Source organism: Cebus imitator, unplaced genomic scaffold (assembly GCF_001604975.1).
Source record: "Cebus imitator isolate Cc_AM_T3 unplaced genomic scaffold, Cebus_imitator-1.0 Scaffold52, whole genome shotgun sequence".
NCBI lineage: Eukaryota > Metazoa > Chordata > Mammalia > Primates > Cebidae > Cebus > Cebus imitator.
Window position 1 is genome coordinate 2,679,438 of NW_016107367.1, and position 10,179 is coordinate 2,689,616.

Consider the following 10,179-nt stretch of genomic DNA (forward strand, 5'->3'; position numbering starts at 1 on the left):
GGGATGGGAGGGGAAGGGTGAGGGGGATGGGAGGGGAAGGGTGAGGTGATAGGAAAGGACGGTTGGGGGAAGAGGAGGGGAAGGATGGGGGATGAGAGGATTGGTCGGGATGGAAGCAGGAGCTGGAGGGGAAGGGGAAGGGGCTTGGCAGTGATAATGGTGGCGGGGAGGTGACAGGGTTTTAGGGGTGAGGCTGGGAGAGGCTGGGACGGGTGCTGCAGGACTCAGGTCTGACAGTGGGGAGGGGCCTGTTGGGGACAGGGTTGGTAGGAGAGGCTCTGCAGGGGGCAGCTTATTTCGGGGAGGTGGTAAGGGTGGGGCGGAGCTTGGAATCAGGACGAGGAAGGACCGGGAATGAAGAGACCAATGGGTTGATGAGGGGTAGGGGGGGTTTGAGCTTGGGCAGATGGCGGTCGGGCTTTGAGTTGGGATGAGGGGGCTTGGATGGCAGTTGGAAGACGATGAGGTGATGAGGTCCATACTGTGTCATGACGATGGCGCAGGTGACCGACGGGTGGGTGACTTTGAAATTGTGTGTGGGTGACTAATGTGAGTGACTGTAGATGGCGAAGGTGATGATGACTTAGCAATAAACACCTGGAGCAAGGTAAGCAGGGCCGGCAATACTCAGTAAAGCTAAGAGTCTAGATTCTTATCTAAATCATCTAAGAAGCAAAATATTCCCATCTGGTACCCAAGGGCTGTTTAGCTGTCCAACCCCAAAAGCTGAAAAGCTAAACAGAGCTCTGTCCCAGCTCTTTCTATTTTTGCAAAAAAAAATAGATGCTCTTTATTTTAAAAAAGTCAAATTCAAAATTCAGAAGCTGGCTAGGTCTTTGGGGATCTGAGGGTTATTAACTCAGCAACACAAATGTAAACCCGTGGCTGTGTAGGCCAGGTCTCCGACCACATTTGCCACAGAACTAATAAGCGCCCCACAAGCGACAATTTCCACTAATCCCTGTGAAAACCTTGGTGAGGGCTGTGTTGCTGCTCAGATTCTGCCAGGGGCACTTACGGTTCAAGGTGCATTCAAGTCTCAAGGGACATCTCTATAGGGTAGGGCAAGTACGGTGCTGGGGCTCCGGGTAGGTGAGGAGGGGTGGGGGAGGGCTGGAGGCCTCAGTGGCAGCTCCAGACGGCACATAATGACTCAAAGGGGCTAGTATTTTCCCAAATGGGAAGTGGGCCAGGAGGCTCCCCACTTTGAGAAACGCACTTAGGATAAATTTCCACATCAAGTGTTCATCCAGGATAGGCCAAAACCTTTCGGATCCCAGGATGAGACTTAGTCTTCATCAGATCCTAATTTTTGGGGTCAAGCAGTGTTTTGGTCCATACCCTCTCGTTCCTAATTCAGAGTTTTAGAGCCAGAGAGGACCATGATGGTGGGTGTTCAAACCCCTCCCTCCAGAGGGGTGGGAAGGTGGGCCCAGGGTTGGGATCAGGACTCGCCAAGGATCACACAGCGAGTTAGTGGCAGGGCTGGGACGGAGCCCGGCCCCCCAACGGCCAACCCGGGGCTCTCTCTGCCTGACACACAGCCGCTGCACTCTGCTAACTCAAATCAACCGGGAAGGTCTAAGGACAGCGATGTTGTGCTGGAGTGAGTGCAAGTCGGATGTGGCGTGTGAGAATTAACGAACGAAAGTGATCAAGCCCTTTGCACAGTGAGTGGTCATGCACAGCACTCGTAACGGTTTCACGAGGACCCTGCGACCGAGACCCCCGAGGGAGGGGCGTCGGCACGGGGCCCTGGTACTGTTGCCTTGTTTTTTTTTGGTCTTTTTTGATATTTCATTTAGAGTTTAGAATAACATACTTATTTCTCTTAATTCTTTAAAGATGAAATTCTTATTATTATTCTTTATCATGCATTAAGAGAGAGAGAGAGGATTGTTTTAGCATTGCGCTTGTCACACAGCAGCACAAAGACAATATATGTAAGCGTAGCGTTCACCAGATTCCACACGAGAGCTAGCGAACACCACAAAGATTAGGACAGACCGCTTCTAGTAAGCTCTGCGGGACCCCGGGAATCTAGAGGGGCTGTGGGGACGCTGCCTAGATCTCCTCGTCGCCAGCCTCCTTGCGGAAGGTGGCCATGCCGATCTTCTCGGGGAAGATGATGTTGACCGCCAGGTCCTCGCCGCTGTTGCACTGCAGCAGCAGATTCTTCTTCTTCCGCAGCATGTGGCTGTAGCGCAGGTTGGACACCCAGGTCTCACACTTGTTGAGGAAGATGATGCCCACGGTGCCCAGCACCACCAGGCTGGTGAGCACGCCCAGGATGGTGAAGCAGATGGCCTGGCCCTCGGTGAGGAGAGGGGTACTCTTGTTGAGCTCTTTCATGGACACCTTGAGGATTCGGTGTTCGGGCTGCTGCACGGGCAGCTCGTGCACCCCTGGGGTCACGCGGTATGCCAGCCCGTAGCCATGGGGCAGACGGGTGACCTGCTGAGGGCTCAGCGCGCGCTTCTTGACACAGGTGGGGCCTGTGAACTCGGGCTTGCACAGACACTCGTAGCTCACCTGGGTATGCTGCAGGCAGGTGGCCCCATTCTGGCAGGGGCCGCTGGCGCAGTTGGTCACTGGGCGGCTGCAGGTCTTGTCGATGAAGCCGGCCGGGCAGCGGCAGCGGAAGTCGCCCCCGATGTCCGTGCAGACGCCCTCGTTCTCGCAGGGGTTGGGGGTGCAGCTGTTGGCCACGATCTCGCAGAAATTGCCTGAGAAGCCGGGGGGGCACAGGCAGGAGGCGTGGGAGGCCCGGCCCTCGTCATCCACGCAGGTGCCTCCATGCTGGCAGGGGGAGCTGGAACACAAGAGGCACACATCAAGGGCCTCGGGGGCTGGGCTAGGGCAGAGCTGCGGGGAGTGCTGGGACAGAAGGTTCCCGGCCTGACAAAAGGGCAGGTGCTCAAAGCACATCAGGGGCAAGAAGGAGGGAGGGAGGGAGAGGATGCCAGCCAAGGAGGCACACGTGGGGGATGGGGGGGTGCTCCCCTCACCCCCATCCTGCTGCTAACGTGGAACACCCCCGACCTCCCATGCCAGGATGTCCACATCCTCTCCCAACTCTTACTGCACCTCTCCAACCAGAGGACTGACTGTGGGTTAGTCACTAGCCAGCTGGGAAACTGAGGCTAGGAGAGGCAAAGTCAGTGACAGCCCGGGACTGGAGCAAGCCCCACCTCCCTTAGCTCCATCCCTGGGCTGCTGGGGCAGAAGGACCAAGCCAGGGGTGCCCCTCACCCTATCTTGGGGCCGGCTGTCGTCCTTTCTACCTACGTCCACTGTGGCCGCCAACCCTCATTGTTGTTACTATTGTCAGCGGAGTGGATCCAGGCTATTGTGCAGGACACGCCTGGGGCCTCTCAAAGAGAAAGCAATACGAGTCTGTCTACCCTGGCACGAGCCGGTGTCTCTGCCAGGCTGTTTTATAGTGGTCCATTCACCCAAGTGCAGCTTGCAAACCAAAGCTGTTTGCTCAAAGCGGAGCACAAGGAGCATTTAATGTAAGTGCTTTTAAACGAGCAAGCCCTTTGTCATCTGATAAATGCCAAAACTCCGGGGAAGAAGGGGCTATAAACACAAGAATCAGCACTGCCGCTTCGGGGTGCCGGCTGTATGGGAGCCGGGGTCTGAAGGAACCTCAAGGACCTTAGGCTCTATTTTGACACACAGGTTTAAGTCTGTTAGCAAGAAAAGCAAAGTATTTTAAAGGTCTCGCTCTGTTTTTCTCCTGGCTAATAAGCAGACACGGAGTTCAGGGGTCACTGGCCCCCAGTTTGACCCCGTCTGGACTGATCTTTGGAGGCCCATGAATGTCTGCTTACAGCTCTTACAGACTCCTGTTTCTGCACCAGCCTGCAAAGCTGGGGCAAGATCACCTTATTTGCGTGTTAGCTTCAGTTTCTTCAGGGGAAAGGGACACCCCTACCCCCCCAACTCCAGGCCCAGGACTGAGTTCAAGTTTGGATTCTTATGTCAGACTCTGCCTCCGTCAAGATCTCCCTTGGCTTCAGGCTAAGCCCCATCCAGCGGGGAGGGGGGACGGCTCAGGGTCGCCAAAGAGATAAAAGATGGACAGTAGCCGAGCTGCTGGGAAGCATTGCTCGGGGAGTTGCAAGTGAGGACAGTGGCCATTCCGTCTGTTACGTCCACTGCGCAGGAGTCCCGAGGGCCCCTCCCAACTGAGGATAGCTGGCAGCTGGCACACTCCCTCTCCCGCTTGCAGAGGCACAATCTCCTCACCTTTCAACCCGGCAGCTCCCTCCACAGACATCCCAGAAAAATCCAATTGCAGAGCCCGCCAGTTCCCCAGAACCACCCCCAAGATACAGCAAGTGGGTTTCACAAACAATCTCAGTCCCGCTGAACTCTGATCCCTTATTATGTTGCCTTTAGAAAATTACGCAGCTCTGAGAGTCAGTTCACCATCGCAATCGACTGTCATTCACACACATCAGGACTCGGGAACACCAGGGGAATAAGAAATCGCCTTCAGGATCATTTGAAAAAATTATGGAAATGACACATCCTCCCCAAATACCTGCATCCGGGAGGAACACTTAGTTCATTGTCAGGCGACAGATCCAACAGGGTTAGGCTGAGGGTCTTTAGTGGGTGCATGAAAAACAGGACTCGTTAGATCACACATAGTTGGGAAGGATATTTACCCATTGATCACACAGGGCCCGTCCTTTCTCTGGCAGTCCTTTCCCGAGTACCCAGGGGCACAGGAGCATTGGTAGAGGCCGTTGTCCAGGTTCACGCAGGTCCCGTTGTTGGCACAGGGGGCAGAGGAGCAGGCCCGAACATCTGCGGGGCGACAGACAGTACGAGAACTCAGCTTCCTCTCCATACGCAGGCATGGCGTGGACGCCGGTGGACTTCAAAATGGCTCTATAGCCACCCAGTGGGGTCTGGAGTAAGAGAGTGAGGAACCCCCCTCGAAAAAATCCCATGAAGCGGGTAAACTGAGGCTCAGGAAGCTGAGGGGGTTTCCTTGCCTAAGGTCACAGATCAGAAAGTTGTGGCCACTGATATTCAAGCCACGGATATGGATAGCTGTACCCTTTGCCTGGCACCAGGTCACCCCGTGTCCAGCAACGTGTCCGTGATGTTCACTGTAGACAGCGTGCCTCTCCCTGCAACCCTGTGCTTAGCTGAGATTCCCTAAGGCCTGTCTTCACCAGACAAGGCTGCTCGTCCAGCCTCTCCTGCGGGGGGACAGGTCCTGGCCACAAATACAGCCCAACTCTCAGAAAAACCACCAGCTCTTCATACTTGTCCATCAAAGAGGGGCAGTGGGGGGGATGCAGAGGTAACGACTCCCCTCGGTCAGAAATCGAGAAATCTGATTTAGCCCCAGCACTGTGTCCACCTCCTGGTAAAAAGGCTGCATCTTGTAAAGGCAAGAAAATTGTAACTATTGAGCGCTCTCCTACGAGCGCAGGTTTCCATGAGCACTGGTATATTTCCACCGTGTTTTAACACCTTCCATCATGCACACTCCATTATTCAGGTACAGCAAGCCAGGGATGAGCTGAGCACGAGAGCCTGCGTCAGGGGCTCTCCGGCGGTGGAAACCCCAGCTCCCCAGTGGGGCCAAGAGGGACCCCTGTCCTGCTCTGTATCCAGCCTGCTGCCACGTAGCAGGCAAGCTCAGCTCCTCCCCATATCATGTGCCTCAGTTTCCTTATTTATAAAAAGAGGGTCTTTCCCTGGCCAAGCTCTGAGGGACTCTTCTGCTTTGATTTTCTATCATTTGAGCTGCTGTACCTGCCAAACAGAAAGCCAGGGCCAGCAAGAGCCTCAGCAAGTGAAGGCAGGCTGATGGTGGGGGTCCCCAGCGCTAAGGCCACACATGTGCGTACTTTTGTGTCCCTCTCTCAAAGAGACCTGCACCCTCGTGGAAGGGAGACTGCAATCAATCAAGGAGGGAAAGCCTGAACACCGCGTTGATGGACTACCCTGTGGCGTTCCGTGGAAGCCAGGCTTGCTGCAAGGACACATAAAGAGGATTTATCTTTACGGGACGGCACCAGCAAGGCATTAGCACGCGGCGCCTCCGCGTCAGGCTCCTAATTCTCTGCTCCTGGCTCTCCTGTCACTCGGAATCTTAAATTTAAACTAAAAAGCTGGCGACCACCCCTAGCTCGTCCCTGTAGCTCTCCCTGCTACGCCAATCTGGGGCAGCCCTCCTGAGCCTCCAAACCAAGACAGGGGAGAATTAAGCTGCTGCAAGGAGCAGACTGCTTGTCTCTGCCAGGACAGCAGCTGTGGCCTCGACAGCCTCAGATGGGCAAGAAGGGAGAGGGAGAGCTGTGTCCTTGCTGGGACCCCGACTCTCTCGCCCTAACCAAGCTGGCTGCCTTTGTCAACCTGGTGGGGAGGGGACATGCCAAGGGCCCACAGGAAGGGAGGCATCTGTCTGGACTATTTCAGCAAGGGTGTACTGCATTTAGATACCAAAGAAGATGGGCTCCAGGCTAAGAGCCTAACCCTGATCCCAAATGGTGGCTTTGTTGGGCTCCCCTGGATCCCCAAACGACCCCAAGCTGCTGCTGCTTCTGTGAGGGGCAGCTGACACGCCGGCCAGATCACGAGTCAGCTGCAGGGAAGCCGGGCACCATATTGGGAGGGGCTGGGATTACAAACCAGAGACAATGTGGGGTGGGAGGGAGCTCAGCTTCGGAACCTTGGCTGCCCTGGCCATCCCAGTTGTAAGGGAAGAGGCCATCACAAAATGCTCTTAGGTGTTCCTTAAGGGAGGCTGTTCGATGCTGTCATAGATAAAAATTAACTCTCTTTCTGGGGCTGGGGAAAGGGTTGTAGCTGGCTTTTTGCCCAACTTCTTTCCTATCCCTTAGCAGACACTTGTACTTCCCAGACCCTCAGTTTCCCTACCTGTACCATCTCTGCTGATGCTGGGGACCATGGGACAGAGGCCCTGAGGGTGGGCTGCTACACAGCTGGGAGTTTTGTGTTTTTTTTGAGGACTTGAGTTTGCCCGGACTTTAGGGCAGGTTTTGCCAAATGAAAATGGGCTTAAACGAACATTTCGCAGCCTGAAAATGCAGTGACAGCCAACTCTCAATTGCTCGGGGTAATGGAGGCAAAGATTGCATAAATTAATGAAATCAACAGATAACACCAATCTTCACTTTAACCCTTTCTCAGACTTTCCCAACCCCAGCTGCCTCCTACACCTGACCTGCACAGTCCAGGTCCCTCAGCCCTGTTCTCCTGGCCCTGACGCAGCACCTGCCTCCCAAACACTGAGTGCTGCTGTCTCCCCCCGCCCCCCCAATTTGTTTGTTTTCAGCCCTTTTAGTCCTGCGTGTGCTTTTCTAGGGAGTCTTAGCTCCGAGATCCCCTGAGCCCTGTCTATCTCTGGGCTTCCACGACGCAGACAGGTGACCTGGGGTCTGTGGTCCTACCAGCCCAGCTGTGTGTGTATTTTGTGACTCTTTATTCAACAGGCAGCTCCCTGGCCCCCACCCCATGTTTCCTCTGGGTGCTGGGTGCTGATGGTGCAGAGGAGAGCAAAATAAAGTCCCTACCTCTGAGGAGGTATTCGATACCCACAGGAAATTTATAAACAGATCATTAGAATACAGGGCACGAGGTGTGCAGGAATGAGGAAGTGAGGGCAGCCAGCAACAGGAGGCTGGGAGGAGGTGGCTGGGGGCCAGGGCAGGCAGGTGAGGACACAGGGCTGGGAGGGACAAAGGCAAGCGCCAACCTATATCGCAGAGTTTCCCGTCCCAGCCGTCGATGCAAATGCACTGCCAGGGTTCCTCACAGAGTCCGTGAAGGCAGCCAGGAGAGGTCATGCATTGGTCACACAGGGGACCCTGCCAGCCAGGCTGGCACCTGCCGGGCGTAAGGGAGAAAGATGGGGACACATGAGGGGGAGCAGGGATAGAGAGGGAGCTCAGGCTACTTTCTGTGGAACCAAGAGCCCTTGGGGGGGTCTTTGCACAGTACCAGCCGGTGGTCCTGGGAAGTAAACACCAGCCACCTGAATGGGAAAACTTAAGAGAAAACACGCCACACCAAGAGGCCAGCTCGGAGGAACCTCGAGGTCCCGGGGGAGTGCTGCGTTTTGCTGCAGTGGCCTGCAGTGGTCTCACCTGCCACCCCACCTCTGAGAAGCTGCGGCTGCCCCCACTCCCTGCCTTCACCTCCCCCCCCCCACCCCGCCAGTTTTCTGCAGGGGCCAGGGAGCTGTTTGCTGCAGCACAGTGGCCAAGCCCCCCATTTTTTCTGCCTGACTCCATGACTCCCCAGGCTTCTGCATGGCCCCCACACGCTGCCTCTGAGGAGCCACTCTATTACCTGCAAACATTGTCATCCTCGCAGAATCCATTTTGGGGGTGGCAGGCCGGGACGCATTCAGCCCCTGAGGTGCAAGAAAGGTTATACAATTCACCCCTCCAGGCCCCAGACCAAGGCAAAGCCTATCTTCTCCCACACAGCCTGCCACTGCCCTCGAGGGCGCCAACAGTCCTCTTGGGTCCTACCAGCCCGGCACACAGTAGGCACTGCCTATCTGAGCATGATGGGGCTCAACGCACTTAGGAAAACATCTCTGCCACGTTCCCAGCTACGAGATGGCCACAGTACACTCCCTAGTTCTCAGGAGCAGGAGAAACACCTTTCTCCCCTCACCCCCAAAAGCACATACGAAACCTCAAGTCCTCCTAACAGCAAGGATGGGGACAGTGGAGGGAAACACACTGACCCCTGGCCATGCAGTCTGACCGTCACTTTTGCAACCTGAGCCAAAAAGGGGAGCAGATTTTGAGGTGTTCAGCTCTGGGAAAGCCCAGACAGGTTCACCTGGTGGGCTCCCCAGTAAGGCATCTGGATTCTTTTTAAGGTTCATCCCTATTAAGCCAGGCACTCAGGTCAAATCTTTCCCCTTTCCCCTACAGCCTTCGCAGTAAGAAAACGATGACGCCACAGGGATCTGCTTAGCCGGCTGAGGTTGCAACACTGCTTAGAGATTTTGACACTTTAATAGGCACCTACTGTGTGCATTTACTCAACCAGCTCCCCAGCTTTCCAGACAGCCCCCTACACACAACCACTGGTGCAATGAGTGGGGGGGCGCTGCGGGAAGGGGGCAACTCTCTCGCTGTCAGAGACAGATGGCCGCTGCAGACAGAAGTGTCGCAGCCCCTCACCTAGAGAAACGCGCCACGCAGGAAGGGCTCAGACTGGGCTTCTCTTGGGAACTGGGGGCTAAGACGGCAAAGTCATCCCCCACTCCCCTCAGAAACCTGTTCCCGAACAAGCACGCAGGGACACCCCAAAGTTGCACCCCAGAGCGTTTTCACAGAAGATACCACAACAGCACCTCGTTTTTCCATACCTCCTTGCTCAGCGCACCGACACCCCTCCGGCGCCACTTCTGCCCGGCGGGAAGGGGCTGGGGGTCTCACACCTCCCCTGCCCTCTGGGACCCCCGGGTCGGGCTTGTTATGCGAGGGTGGCAGGGAGGGCGAGGCAGGCACAGCGCGGGGCTTAGGGCTAGGCGGGATGGGCGGAGTTGGGGCGCACGGGACGGGGCGTGCGGGGCACCGGGCGGCCGGCGGGGCATCGCAGGCTTCCCCAGAGGGGGCGCGAGCCGGGCAGCCGGGGGGCTCACCATGGGTGCTGTGGCCGAAAGCCAGCAGGAGCAAGAGGACGTGCAGGAGGGCTTCGGTCGCGGTCATCGCGGGGCGGTCGGGGTCGCGGTCCCGGGAGCGGTGCGGGTGCGGGTCCGGCTCCTGGCGCCGCGCTGGGCTTCTGGTTGCGGACGCGGAAGGGGGCGCGGGCGCGCAGCGAGGGGAAAGCCAGGGCTGCACCGGGCTGCGCGCTGCGCTCTCCACCGCCGCTGCCGGGGAGCTGCCGCCGCCGCCGCGCGCGCCGCCCTTTTCGTACCGCCTCCCCCCCCGCCGCGGCCCCCGCCCCCCGCCCCCGCCTTCGTGCGCACGGGGCCGGCGCCGGCCAGTCCGGGTGACCCCCTCCCCTCGCAGGGCCGCCCCCCACCACTGCGGCGTCCCGGAAGCCCGCTCGCGCACACGGGTGCACTCTTGGCTAGACGGGCACAGGTACCCTGCGCGCGTTTGGCACACGTTCCCCGAAACAGGACAGCACGCGGCCGCGCACATACAGGCCTGCCTA

At 57.0% G+C, this 10,179-nt stretch overlaps 1 protein-coding gene across 1 annotated transcript; it reads right to left on the reverse strand.

Annotated features, from left to right (window-relative positions):
• Positions 1-1,838: 1,838 nt before the first annotated feature.
• Positions 1,839-9,935, reverse strand: DLK1 (delta like non-canonical Notch ligand 1). Its single transcript, XM_017528113.1, has 5 exons — positions 9,662-9,935; positions 8,347-8,410; positions 7,751-7,881; positions 4,680-4,821; positions 1,839-2,812 (listed from the first exon to the last, which is right to left on the reverse strand). Exons 1-5 carry the CDS (start codon positions 9,726-9,728, stop codon positions 2,065-2,067), a joined length of 1,152 nt encoding a protein of 383 aa, XP_017383602.1. The 5' UTR covers positions 9,729-9,935; the 3' UTR covers positions 1,839-2,064.
• Positions 9,936-10,179: the final 244 nt, after the last annotated feature.

What these genes read in the sequence shown, in the direction of transcription:
- DLK1 (XM_017528113.1), bottom strand. Translation starts at nt 9,728, where the DNA reads ATGACCGCGACCGAAGCCCTCCTGCACGTCCTCTTGCTCCTGCTGGCT. An exon ending in CGGGAAACTCTGCGATATAG is followed by an intron (nt 4,822 to 7,750) that starts GTTGGCGCTTGC and finishes GTCGCCCCGCAG; the next exon opens with ATGTTCGGGCCTGCTCCTCT. An exon ending in GGGCCCTGTGTGATCAATGG is followed by an intron (nt 2,813 to 4,679) that starts GTAAATATCCTT and finishes CTTGTGTTCCAG; the next exon opens with CTCCCCCTGCCAGCATGGAG.